Source organism: Ananas comosus, linkage group 18 (genome assembly GCF_001540865.1).
Source record: "Ananas comosus cultivar F153 linkage group 18, ASM154086v1, whole genome shotgun sequence".
In the NCBI taxonomy this organism is placed as follows: domain Eukaryota; kingdom Viridiplantae; phylum Streptophyta; class Magnoliopsida; order Poales; family Bromeliaceae; genus Ananas; species Ananas comosus.
This window is the reverse complement of record NC_033638.1, coordinates 4,467,860-4,482,251: the sequence shown is the minus strand read 5'-3', so window position 1 is coordinate 4,482,251 and position 14,392 is coordinate 4,467,860. Positions and strand designations below refer to the sequence as shown.

The window sequence follows — 14,392 nt, the reverse complement described above, 5'->3', positions numbered from 1 at the left end:
TTTAGGACTAAGCCTGACCCTAGGAGCCAGGCCTAAATCCAATATAGGCCTGGCTCTGTTGTCTAAACATCATGGCCCTTTGAGCTGGGCTGTGCCGGATTGTGGGCCTACTTTCGGGACCTGGGCCATGCTAGACCGATGGGCCCTAGTTAGTAGGCCTAGCACTGCCTGCAGAGCCAGGCCGGGTGTGACAAATTATCATTTACTCACTAATTTAATTATCCTTTCATATCAGTTCGAACCCGGTTTATAGGTAGCGGAATCGCCGCTCTTGCTCTCATACGGGGTCCACAACTATACACTTGAGAAGTCTAGCAAAATTACCATTTGGATCTCATACCGAGTGCACATAGGTACACCTGAGAAGTCTAACGGAAGCACCACATTTGATCTCATATAAAGTGCAGTTGTAACACTCGAGAAGTCTAGTGGATTTGCCGCTTTTGATCTTGTACAGGGTGCACACATCTACAGTCAAGAAGTCTCCGCCCGGTTCTCAACCTTGATTATCAACCCTCCTAGGTACCTTGACATTGATGTTCAATTAGTGTTCTGGCTACTATGTTTTCCAATCTATGCTAGAAGGGACTAGGTTTATTAACACATGCATGTTTATTAACACATGCATGTTCAAGTAGTGTTCTGACTACTATGTTTTCCAATCTATGCTAAATGGCACTAGGTTTATTAACACATGCATGTCCACTTCTCTATTGTCCTTAGAGAATGTCATTATCCTAGTTGTCCACAACACGGTATACATGATTCATCTAATGTCTAGTTCTTGTACCTTGGTAGCAATTTATCTCAAGAAAAATACATTTCATGCATGCCATTTTACCAATTATGCTACTCTATTATATACATAAACTCAATATAGTTTATTACTCTAGACATGGAAAGTGAGGCGTCACATCAGGTTGGCCCGATGCTGCTACAGTCCCCGTGCCGGGCTGGGCGCCCCATTTTACATCCCGACATATATGGAATCCTGATTATTTGATATTAACGAAAATTTAATACCGCACCAAATCTACAAACTTAGTGAAAATTCAAATATGTGCCTCATCAAACATTAACTAAAAATTAATACAATAAAGTAATTAGAAAGATGATCATGGTTTGGGATATTTCAAATATTATGTTATATACCATATTAGAAAATAATAAATAAAAACTACGTATCAGATCTAAAACATCAATATTTCATTTCATATAGATATGTTCATGTTACATGTTATATGGGAAAATGAATAATTTTCTCTATAAATGCTTAAATAATTTTTATACAATAAGATATAACAATTATGCGCTTACTTCATATAAATAACATAATGATGTGATACATTCAAGATGGTTATGTTCAAATTGTTCATTCTCAAATCGATGTTGGAGCTTTTGAATTGACAACTCATCAAGTTGGAAATGATCTAGACATGTGAAGCCACTGAAAACCAAGTTTAGGATATTTTGACCTTTCTTTGTATAAAGCGCTTTGCGAATTGGCAATTTCAGTTGGTCAGTGTATCGTATTTAATGCCTTGTGTGAAACAATTGAGTCCTTTTAAATCTTTAGTTGATATGTGGAGATACCTTTACACCTTTTGCGTTATATATATATATATATATATATATATATATGTTAAATTATGTGAAACAACCATTGTTCTTCAAAAGCTTAAGCTATCAGAGAACGGTGTTTTTAATATTTATATTCAACACTCCCCTTCACATATAGGGCTTGAGAGTTGACACATTTTGAAGGGCCTTAGACGTGGGCTTGAATTACATAGGAGAAAATTAAATAATGCTAGGAGCTTGGCAAGACTCGAACTCGGGATCTCCTGCTCTGATATCATATTAAATTTTATGAAAGAACCATTGTTCGCCAAAAGCTTAAGTTGTTAGAAAATGGTGTTTTTAATATTTGTATTCAACAATATCCAATATGGACTATTATTTTTAAAAGTTTGACGGTTAATTTAGATTCAAATAAGTTGAAAATTCATTTAAAAAATTGTTTATATGTCTAGATCAAGGATAGTGTATTTAATCATTTATAGAGGACTCATATCTTATTGTTAGATTGCTTATGTAATTTGCAATGTTCTTATTTGTCTCCACTTGATGCTTAAGGGTACAGTAAAACTGTGAATTGTGGTCTGCAGTAACTTCAAATATCCTGTAGATCGAAGATTTGGATGCTTTAGCATTAATTATGCTAAGGATTGTTCTTTCATTTTATTTTCAATGATAGGGAATCTAAGTTGATGATCAACATTAAAGACATCATCTAAAGTATATTAACTATCCAAATTTCATGAATTTTCAACATCATTTAACTATTAGAGATCGATTTTACTATTTCTCATTTATGTATCAATTCACCCAAAATGCCTAATTTATAGTAACATTTATTCATGATGTTATTTAGCAAATATTTCTCTCAACTTTCCATACCAATCACATTTACTTCAATTTTCCACTAAAACAATTGTCATATTTGGTTCTTTGGATCAGCGATGTCAATATTTGCAACAATATTTGCATTCTTTATTAATATATGTATCCTGACAATATTTAATTTGGTTGGTTTAGATTGGAAAAGATGTTGCTGCTCAATATGTTGAAGGATGGGATTGGATGACTCCGATAAGGTAGCTATTTCATTATTGCTCAAGTGAAACTTACATGAATATCATCAATTCTTTCTAAATTTTAATTGTCCAATTCAAATATAATAATAACAGTAAAGTTTTATTCCCCGTGTGTTGTTTGTATAGTTTCAACTCTTTTAGGCTTTTGATTAAGAAAGCCACATAGTAGTAAAGATGAAAGGTGTATTAAAAATTATGTGCGTGTGAGGCAAAGGGATTAAAATACTATATGCAAGGTTTTAACTAAGGTTTTAAGTGCCCGTCGGCACGGGCCGTATCCACTGTGCCGTACCGTGCCAACAAGATACCGGCACGATATAGACCCCGTGCCGATGGCACAATTCAAAACCCTCTATTTTTTAAATTAGTAAGTAATTTCCTCAATAAAGTTCAAAAGATGTGATAAAAACAAGGTTTAAAGTGCTATGGCACGGGGGCGTGCTGTTACGGCCCTGGCACGGTACGGCACGGGCACGCTTGCGTGCCGACACGTGGCACGCTTGCGTGCCGACAGATACGCACGACCTCCTACTGGCACGCTCTGGCACGGATTTTTTTCAGTTTTTTTGATTCCAATAAACTCTTATAATGTTATTTTGAAAGATTTAAATAAATAATTATGAATATTTGCTATATATACCGTAGTATACTCATCAATTAACATGCATGTAAGTTTTTTGTAAGTAAAATACAACTTATACCTAATGTAAAATAAAAACTAAAATACAATAATAAAATTCACAAGTATAATGAGTCCGACTACTATACTCTTATGAGTATAGAGCCTCTTGTACTCATAAGTTTTTGGCCATTAGATCTACCCTTTAATCAAATTCACCTGTTAGATTATACTATTCAACCAACCACCCACTCAACCCTAGGGGTCCCACTATCAACCTAACCGTAACCACTCTCATCTTAACTGCACATTTTTTCATCTGAACGGTTGAAAACTTATTATGAGTACAAAGGGCTCTATACTCATATGAGTATAGTAGCCCTAGCCCAAGTATAATAATTATTTAAATTTACATCGTTATGTAGAGATGACTGCTTAATTCCACATAGATTGTCGCGCTTGATCATATGGCATACTGTCAGTTGCAGATACAAGATTTATATGACAATGTTGATATAAGTATTGTTGGTATTGTGAGAAAGTCATATATTCCCGATATATGTCATTGTATTGTCGGAGATAACTTGCATATGCAACTGGATCATGGATATAATGGACAACAGTCATCTTGTGGCATATAGACTGAAGCATCATAAGGATATGGATTGTATGGAATAGAAGAACCATAATGTGGATATGCATGAGTCGATGTAGATTTGCCGTATGAGCTTTCACTATGTCCAGGGATGAATTGGGATTCACTCTGAGTGCCATAAATTGATGAATCATAATCAAATATCTCTCCATATAGGCCATGTCGATATGAGGGATGCGATGATATTGAAGTACTATCAAACTGTGTGTGCAAAATATCATCCCTTCGTGGAGGTCTAGTTGATATTGCCTCCAAACCTTCTCTCATCTCCCCATAATCTTGTTGTGAGGGCCTCCTATCTTTTCGACGGTCATATACCACTCCGGATGTTTGACGTGGTCGAGACCCACGATCAGCATCTTGAGTGGGATGTGTGAAGTTTTGCTCTTCAGTAAATATAAGGCCACGACCACCTCCACTCTCCTGTTGTGTTGGTGGAATGAAGTTGCCACCATCATCACTGCTATTAGTGGTATCATCATCATCACTACATTCATCTATAGACTGTGGTAATCCAGAATTTGTTGGTGTCGATGTATTACTATCATCATCTTGTGAGAGTGCATAAGTTGCATCTAATGGATCCATCGATGTCATACTTTTTTTACTCTTACCACTTAGGACTGTCGTTGAAGGGCTCTTTGCGGTATAAGACGTTTTCTCCTTTCCAGATTGACTCTGTGTATGACGTGAACGACCATATCCAGGTCCTTGCATAAGACGTTTGAATTCTGCATCAGAGTCATGTGCAGGATTTTGGGATTCTTCGTCCAAAGCCGCTTGTTCTTGCACATTACCTTGAGACTTCCTATGTTCTCGTCAGCGCATCTTCAGCATCACTAATTCCTGCTTTATCAGCAATTATTTTGAATGGTCGTGGTGGATCTCCAGGCTCATCGAGTAATGGGTCCTCTTGATTGTCTCTATCTTGTAGCCAATCAAGTACGGGGTCTGATTCATCATTGATAAAACTTGCATCCAAGGGATCATAAGTTTTTAATTCCTTTTCCTTATCATACTCCTCTTGCATGCATCTTAAACGGAGCCTCATATTATAGTGGACATAAACTAGCTTCTCTAATCGAGCGTACGCTAATCGGTTACGCACTTTGGTATGTATAAGTGCGAACGTACTCTAGTTGCGTTCACATCCACTAGACGTTGTCGTTTGTGATAAGATACGCACAACAATCTTTTTTAAATGCTTTGTTGATCCACTATATTGTCACGCCCCGCGACCGCCCGCCCATTTGGCTGGGTCACGGCGCCGTCAACAGACCGCCGAACGGACAGAGTTTTCCCTGTACGTCCTAGGCGTCGCAATCAAAACAATGAACGAGTGTTCCAACCAGGAACTGATATCAATCAAGATTGCATAAGGAAGTATCAATAACATAAAACTAACTACTATTACAAGCATTCATTTCATACAATATTTTTTTTTTACATTTGCTTAACTTCGAAATACAATCACATTATTACATTTAATACAAGTTGGTTGTTGTCATTCCATTCTAAGCCCTAGGCCCTGCTGACTCGGGGTACTGCTAGCTCTGGTCTCTGGGGTAGGGCGCTATCTACGGAGCTACACCCTTTCCTCGCGCCGCTCACGTGCGAACCTGTAACACCCCAAAACAACGTGGGGTAAGAACCAACTCCATGGTTTCCAGTGGGTACGGCCACCCAAGGGAAAAGCTCGACCAATAGGTCCGAGGAGGCACTGCAACATGTTAGTTCAACAATATACAACAGATATATATATATTCAATTGAAATATATGCCATGCCTCACGATATGCGATATGAAAATCATGCAACTCTATGCAACAACTAGTAGATCAATTGATTCTACACTTGGCTACTTTTAGCTCTTATCATTCAATCTAAGGTTTCTATTACCGTAGGATCTAACTCAAGTCCACTGGCTACTAAGGTCTCTATTACCTTAGCCCAAGCCTCTATCTCTAGCTCATAAGGGTTCCACTACCTTATCGAAGCTAACCACCCGACTCGGCTTCGAGTCAATCATCCGCCGGATAGTCCGCGCACTGTGCTCAACAGCCTACCGCTCTGCTGATCTTAGCTTCTTAGCGGCAAAAGTTGTCGACACGCGATGAACCCGGCTCAAGTCTTAGACATAGCCATTGTAAGGAAGTGAATTCTCGAAACTCGAGGATTAGACTTCGACCAGAATCGACTATTCGTCGAGTGCGTAGGCTTCGAAAGTCCGAAGGGTTTATAATGCATAAAGTGCATTAAGGAAGGTGTCCGTGGGAGCACCAGTGCAAAATTTGCACTGGAGCAGAAATGCTCTCGGGACGGTCCCTGACTGCAGGAAGGGACCGGTTCCATCAGGCGTTGGTTGGCGGAGGTCTCTGATGAGACCGGTCCTGGTGGGCAGGACAGGTGCCCGACGTTGGCCTGGCGAGACTTAGCCAAATTTGGCTAAGTCCCGAGAATGCAGCTCTCGGGAACCGTCTCTCGGACAAGGACCGGTCTCCCGGGAACGGTCTCTCAGGCAAGGACCGGTTCCCGACGCGGAATTCCCTGTCTCCGAAATGCAGCCTTCGGGACGGTCTTCCCGAACTGGGACCGGTCCCTCGCTGCGAAAATACCGAAGCGGACCTGAATCAGTAAATGAAAAGTGGAGGGGGCTTAGCTCAAAATGGCCTTTAAATAGGGCTTGGGGACCCCTCTCTCACCCTCAAGTTGCTCTCTCTCTCTCTCTCTCCTCACTTTTTCCTTTCTCTCTCTAGGAAAGAAAAGAAAAGAAAGGAAGAAGGACGAAGAGAAGAGAGGAAGGAGAAGAAGGAGGAAGAAGAAGAAAGAGGAAGGAGAAAAGACTAAGAAGAAGAAGAAGAGAAGAAGACATCTTCTTTTTCTCCTCTCCCTCAAGCTTGAAGGAGTCTTGAAGAGAGGTAAGTCTAAACCCTTTAATGGATGTTTTAGGGTTTTGGATTTGTTGCTATAGATGGTTCGAATACGGACCTACAATGAGACTAGGGGAAGGTTCGAGCTCGCAATTGAAGCTCGCAACCACGAATTTCTTCCCCGTTGCCATTCTATGGCACGGATTGGGATTTTGGGAAATCTAGGGTTTTGATCTATTTTAATAGGTCATAAACCTAGATTGCCCAGGTCTTGGAAACGGCGTCGGCGAAGACGGTTTGCCGATCGACAGAACGATGCGGAGTTATCGCCGAATTGGGTACTCGAGGCTCGCTTCGCCCGAGGAGTTGAAGCGACGTGCAAAGACCGCAACGTCGATTTCTATCATCGCGCATGCCAGAGGTGGGTGGTGTCCATCCGCGAAGCAATCGGGCTCCCTCCTATGTCTTAGATATTTTGATCCTTGCATCTTTGTATGATTATATTATAGGATTATTATGCATTGCCTTTCCTTATGCTCCTTGATGATATTGTGCATGATATTGGATATTGGATATAGAGGATTGGTGAGGATTGGGTCGAGTCTTGTGACCCTATAATGTAGAGAAAATGATGAACAAAGAACGAGTGGCATTCTTAGTCGATAGTAAACAATGGACGAGTGGCATTTAGTTTGATAGTAAGCAAAAAACAAATGACACACATGTGAGATCATAGTGTATATGAACCTATGGACTAATGATGTTTGTGACCCTAGAGGATAGGTATCCTCAGCTTAAGAGAATGGGATCATGCTCACGGTCTGTTAAATCTTGTGATGGAAGCCCACACAAGTAGTGCGCTCCGGATGTTGGTCACGCCAGGGATTGCTATATGGCCGCCAGCGTCTCGGGTCCGCAGTGTGAGTGAATCTCCTACGTGTCGAGATGGCTAGTGAGCTGTAGCGAGCCTCGGGTAACGCCACGAGATTGATGAAAACAAGTGGAATGAGGTAACAATCGAGTGAATAGCTTCATCTTTGACATGATAACGGTTAGCTGATTACCTATTTCATTGTACATGCATCATATATTATATGGCATAGTAGAGTAGCTTTACTTCTGTCATCTACGCGGTTCCTTATCTATCTATCTATCGATATCTATTTCGTGCCCGCTTGGACCTAGTGGGGAGATCGGCGGAGTCGGCGGCCGAACCCACTGGGAACTAAGGAAGTTAGTTCTCACCCCCATTTTACTACAGGTTCCAGTTCGGGTGTCCCCGGTGAGCGCGAGGATCGCGGTATGGGCCCGGCGTTTTAGTCGCATTAGCTACCTCCCTTTTTGCATTAGCCATCACCCTTTCTGTATTTGAGAGTAGATGTTGTATAGGGTGAGGTGGAGTGATTGTATTTATATTTTGGAAGAATGTAAAAGATGTAATTGAATGAGTTAAGTCAAATGAATGTAATAGATAGCTCTTCTCTCTTTATGTACATGTATATGTTTCTATACTTGTATCTTGCTCTTGTTTGTCGCACTGGTGGTGCTTCTTGATCGTGTATTATTGAATTGAATTCCTGGGTAAATTCTCATACATGATCTGTTGGTTGCCTTGGGCGGACAGGGGAGGTCCTGTCCGTTCGGCGTCTGTTCGACGCGCCCGGGCCGGACCAAATTGGTAGCGGTCTCGGGGCGTGACAGCCATTCTGGCGACGAACACGTTGCACTTACCTAGCGAGGACTCAAGTCATGACCTATCCATCTGGCGGCGAACTAATCGCATCTCACCCAACAATGGTTTCAGTAACGACTCAGCCACCTGGCGGCACCCATATCGTACTTACCCAGCAATGGTTTCAGTCAATCCTGGCGGTCTGATCCACAATCGGCTTAACCATCCAGCGGCGAAATCGTCGCACATGCCACGTTAATGGTCCAAGCCCCGAGCGGTGATCTCCATGTGATTGGCCCCAATCCTCCCTCGGTATCAACCTCGGCGGCGAAATCGTTGCACACGCCCTAGCCTTGATACCAGGGTCATCACAGGTTTTGGGATTCCGGAATCCACTTTCCACAGGTCAAGGGTCCATAACCAACCCTATGCTGTCGACCTAGAACATCTAGTGGCTAATACCACTATACTCAACAACCTAGGTTTAACTTCACTCTAGGTTTATCACAAACATGACCTAGGTAAAACCGCTAGGTTCTATCTCATCTCTGCCTAGATGTCAACCTCTAGGTTCACTTGTTCGACCTATGTTTACTAACATTAGGTTCGATGCCACACACCTAGACTTGTTCGACTCTAGGTTTACTTATTTAACCTATGTTCTTCAACACTAGGTTAGGTGCCACTCGATCTACCTGACATCCTAGTTGTCCAATCGAGTACCATAAGTTCTCATGTCAATCAACTCTACTCTTTCTAGAGTTATCATCTAGTTCACATGCATATCTACCTAGCATATTCTCACAATGCTAATCATGCATTCTATGATTTCTATATCAACTTATATGCGTCTACTTAGCATCTGCATCATATTATTAACATGCATTACTTAGCTTTAGCTACGTGCATCATCCACATGCTTTATTTATATTTATATGCATCAACATGGATTCTTAATTATCTTAGACATAAAGGGCGACCTAGTCGCTTCGGTAAGCACAACCCACCTTAGCTAGCCTTCCGATTGCTCGTCGACACTTGCAATCGGCCTCCCACGGCACTCGGCACCCGTTTGGGCCCGATCTTGTAGTTGCACTCCAATAGCGCGTCGCTTCGCCGTTTCAAGAGTTAAAGGTCTTCGCCTTGCTGTTATGGCGCTCGGAAATCGACATCGCGATTTATGGACGTCGCCTCGGCCTTTCAGGCGGAAACGAAGCTCCAAACGTCCGTTTCTTCGATATCTTTGTAACGGCTTGTCGGATTGCTGAACCGACTTCGCCAACGCGTTTCGTTACCTATCAATTAGGTTAACAGAGGGTCAAATGAGATCAAACCCTCCCAAATCACAAAACCCCATTTTGGATGCCCTAGATGCTATTACTACCAAATCCCTCAAATCCCTTCATGATTTGGGTATAAGCCATCTAGATAGCATGCTAGGGTACCAAAAATACCATTTCTAGGGTTTAAAATCCCCTCCTTAAAGATTTTCCATGAGAGGAGGCAAAGCGCTTACCTCTCTAGGTTGCTCCAAGCACGAGGAAGACGAAGAAGAGGATGAAGATCTCTTTCTTAGTCTTCTTCTCCTTCTTCTTCTTTCTTTCTTCTCTTTTCCTTCTCTTTCTTCTTCTCCTTTTTTCTTTTCCCTCTTCTTCACGCACAGAGAGAGAGAGGAGGCGGTGGGAGAGTGAGGGAGTGAGAGAAAGAGAGAGAGAAACCCTCTCTTAATCCCCTCTCATATTGTAACAAAATGCTAAGAAGCCCCTCAACTTTCCATCTCTCAACTGGCCCTCACTGGGCTGAACTCGCGCGGAGGGACCGGTCTCCCCGACATGGGACCGGTCCCAGAGGACCTTCCCATTTTCCACGCGTTCGGGAACCGGTCTCTCCCTGGGAGACCGGTCCCCCGGAGACCGGTCTGCCCACCAGAGACTGGTCCCCGAGAGCTCGTCTCGCGGGACTTAGCCAATTTTTGGCCATTCTCGCTGGTGTCGCCTGCGGGGACCGGTCCTTCCCTGCCAGGGACCGGTTGCATCAGCAACCCCGCAACCCTCAGCCGATGGGACCGGTCTCTCCTGCCAGAGATCGGTCCCCGAGAGCAAATCTGCTTAAGATGCAGATTCTGCATCTCTGCTCTCGCGGACTCCATTCCAATGCACTTTTAGGGTTTCGTGCATCCATAACTTCTCCGAAGGGTACTCACTCGACCATTAGTCGATCCTCGACGAAGTGCAACTCTCGGATTTCGAGAATTCACTTTGTTACACATATTGTAGCCACCACTCAGCTGTACAATTAAAAGTTAAAAATATATCAAATAAGATTTGTCGTCAGTTGTAAACTATCTAAATTATGGAGTTACTTACTGGGATCGGTATTGTGTCTTCCGTTAATTGCATCCGCTTCACCAAAAGTTCCAGAGGATTCACGAAATATTTTTCCCTTTATTATGATAGTATAATAATTAGAAATCAGCATATTAACATCTAGCAAACTAATAATACATTGAAAAAATATTATACCTCACTTATGGCAAGAGCAGCATGTGTTGGATCCCTCTCCAATCTATTGATAACGTTTCGTAATGCCTTCAACAGTTCATCATCAAATCCAAGATTATAACGATGATGGTACGACGGATTAAGATAATAACCTATCATTAAGAAAGAAATCACTCCATTAACAATACAAGACTACTAATGAACAATCAGTAATAAATAGTTTTGTTATAATTTATAACTTACCTGCTAGGTGTAGATCCCGGCTCATCTGGACGTCCCAACGTCTGTCAATAATTTTTAGAAAAGATTGGCACCGTAGTGGATTATTTTTTTTAATATTATCTTTAGCCATCCTCAGTTTATAATAAACATGTCCCATTTGAGGTATTTTTTCCTGATCCACTAAACGGAGGACCACATATAGCGGCTCCACAATATCAACAATCTCTTTCACATAATCCCAAAACTTGGTAGACATAATTATTTGCTCAATCGATTTTCCATCAGCCGTGGAGGCATAACGAGATGTTTGCCATTAATCTGATGCAAACATGGACTTTAATCCATTTTTATTTTGAAGGATACTGTTTAGAGCAATAAAATTTGTTGCAAATCGTGTGATACCAGAACGTACGAGTTCTCGTCCTGTGAATTTCACCATTAAAGTATGGACCCAAAGATGATTATACAAATACTTAGATATATGTTGTGCAGTATTTACAGTTTTTTTTACCCGATTTATCTCATCAAAGTCAGACATCATTACGTTGATGCAATGCGCTGCACAAGGAGTCCAAAATAAATGGGGATGCCTTTGCATTAATAGTTTGCCAGCTTTCTTAAAGTTTGCACCATTGTCCGATATAACTTGTACCACACATTTCTCACTAATCTCACTTAACACTTGTTCCAATAATGCATATATATAGTCAGCATCTTCAAATCGACCGGTTGCATCGATTGATTTGTGAAAGATCATCTTGCCATTACAATAAATTAAAAAATTTATAATGCTCATTTTTGTTGGTCCTGTCCAACTATCACACATCAAAGTCACATCATACATCTCCCACAGCTGTTTCAAGTTTGTTACCAATGCATGAATATCATTGACCTCGGCGTCAAGGTATTTGCCAGAGATCTCATACGGCGTTGGGGGTTCAACTCCTTGACCTTCTTTTTGTATGGTAGCAATTATTGATCTATAATATGGAGTACTTGCTGCATGGGAAGGAATATGACTAAAGTGAAAAAACTTTGCTATTGCTCTACCAATTCTACCTTTTTTATCTTTTTTTAACATTGTATCTATACGCTGCTGTTGAGCATCTGAGTGTGGAAATGCCATTGGGTTTATATCTATAATATTTGGATGTCTTCCACTTTTTTTTTTTGGTCCTTTTTTAAATCTGTCGAACAAACGGCTAACAGAACCACTGCGAGCTAAACCAGATGGTGCAGACCCAGACCCACCACCGGCATCAAACTAAGAGCGTCCAAATTGTGTTCTATGTCGTTGGACTTCATCTTGCTGCCATCTTTCTTGTGCAGATGCTTCCATGGCAGCTCTAGTATCAGCATCTAATTCATCACCTATACTTTCATATGGGTCAATAGGGGATATTCTGTCGCTCGTTTATCTAGTTCATCTCGATCATCTCTTACTTTCTTTTTTGCTAATTTTGAAGATTCTAACTCAATTTTCATTGCATGTCTTATTTCCTGAGGGACTTTAGGGCAGTTCGATACTTAAGAAAAATCCCCAGCAATATGTTTTTTTAGGCGAGTGACACCTCCACCCATTCTGACCATATTACAATAATTGCACTTCCAATGAAACCTATTCGTATCAATCATTTGTCCATGTTGCCAACCATAATCTTCTGATCGTTTAGGTGCCATTATGATCTATAATTATTGACATACAAACAAATAAAATAAAATCTATTCCAGAAAAATATAGTATAAAATACAAAGTTAGCGAAATAGTTTCCTAAAAATTATATTTTCTTAAATTAATTTAAATTTATTTATATTATTTTTTTAAAATTATTGCAGGTTATAATTTTCAAAATACAAAGACATCTTTTTTTTTGCTATTTCTTTTGATCGTATTACTGCCTTTCTTTTATAAGATATAAAAACATAATTTTAAAATTATTTTTGTAATTATTTTTAAATATTTTTTTATTAATTTTTTTTGAAAAATTGTTAGATCATCAAAAGAAATAGCAATAAACTAAATGACAAATAAATTAAATAAACTTAAATATCAATTGATTTCATTTAGCTTTTAATTTTATCAATATTTTATATCTTCTAATGCAAAAAAGGAAATTATGATTGATGTTGTTTACCCTGATTCGCCGAACGCTTCACGGTGCGAGAAATTTTGATAAAATAATTTGCGAAAAGAAAGTGGATGTCTGTGCTGGATCAGATATGTCAATTAAAAATTAGCCCCTATATTTATAAATAAAAAAATTTAAATTATAATTTTTTGACTTACCTAACTAGCAAATCTGCGATATGAAATGTCTTTGCCTTCTTTTCAAGCGACGAAAAAAAGAGGACAAAAATAATTTTAGGAAGATATGTAAGAACTGAAAAGAAAAAAGAGAGAGGAGAAGATAGCTAAGGCTGCTAAGCACTGGCAAAAGAAAGAAAGGGGAAGAAAGAATACGAAGGAAAGAAAGATGGGCACGGAGGTCAGGAAGCTCTTGCATGAATTTATAATCTCAGTATCTCACAGCCTTTGCATTATAGTTGTTTGGCCTTTGGGTTACCCAAAGACCAAATAAAAAGACAACAAAATTTAATTACGCTGTGGGCATGTGACATGATGCCCACAGCAACCCAAATGCCAAAGAAAAAGACAAAAAAAAAAAAACTTAGGCTGTGGCCATGTGACAGATGCCCATAGCAACCCAAATGCCAAAGAAAAAGACAAAAAAAAAACTTAGGCTGTGGGCATGTGACTGTGGGCCACAGCAAAAGCATATCCAAAGAGAAAAAAAAAGCAAAAGCAAACAAAAAAACAAAAGCCAAGCAAAAAAAAAAAACAATGGCTGGGCATGCGGCACAGTGCCGCGACACCTGAACCTGTGCCGCTTTGTCTCGAGCGGCACGGGAGGTGTGCCGCGGCACATGGGGGGGATCCGAGACCCCCCCTGTATCGTGCCCTCTTTTTGGGGGCACGGTACGGCACGCCCCGTGCCGTACGACACGGGGCGACACCTTATTCCCTTACATCTAACACCCTAAACTCTAATATTTTATTCGTTTTACCCCTTCCGTCAGTTTTCAATTAACGGAGCTTGACGGAAAACTGATGGAAGGGGTAACATGAATGAAATATTAGAGTTTAGGGTGTTAGATGTCCATTTTAGCAGTTCGAGGGGTAAAGTGAAACTTCGCCA

The 14,392-nt window shown here is 40.5% G+C and overlaps 2 protein-coding genes across 6 annotated transcripts in view; one reads left to right on the top strand and one right to left on the bottom strand.

Moving 5' to 3' along the window:
* Positions 1-12,953, bottom strand: part of LOC109723932 — a 28,822-nt gene extending 15,869 nt beyond the window's left edge. The window contains exons 1-4 of one of the 3 annotated variants that reach the window (XM_020252447.1): positions 11,217-12,953; positions 10,995-11,125; positions 10,839-10,914; positions 5,327-5,550 (exon numbers count right to left, since the gene is read on the bottom strand). In XM_020252447.1, the coding sequence (XP_020108036.1) occupies positions 5,453-5,550; positions 10,839-10,914; positions 10,995-11,125; positions 11,217-11,451 (540 nt within the window). In that variant the 5' untranslated portion in view covers positions 11,452-12,953 and the 3' untranslated portion in view covers positions 5,327-5,452. Of the gene's footprint in view, positions 1-5,326; positions 5,551-10,503; positions 10,760-10,838; positions 10,915-10,994; positions 11,126-11,216 lie in introns of those variants that run through there. The other 2 variants (XM_020252450.1, XM_020252448.1) reach the window with 2 other exon arrangements.
* The window catches only part of LOC109723931 (mannosylglycoprotein endo-beta-mannosidase), a 53,628-nt gene that overhangs the window by 21,718 nt on the left and 17,518 nt on the right, over positions 1-14,392 (top strand). For all 3 annotated transcript variants that reach the window (XM_020252444.1, XM_020252445.1, XM_020252446.1), the window contains one exon: positions 2,599-2,657. In XM_020252444.1, coding sequence (XP_020108033.1) covers positions 2,599-2,657 — 59 coding nt within the window. The remainder of the gene's footprint in view (positions 1-2,598; positions 2,658-14,392) is intronic.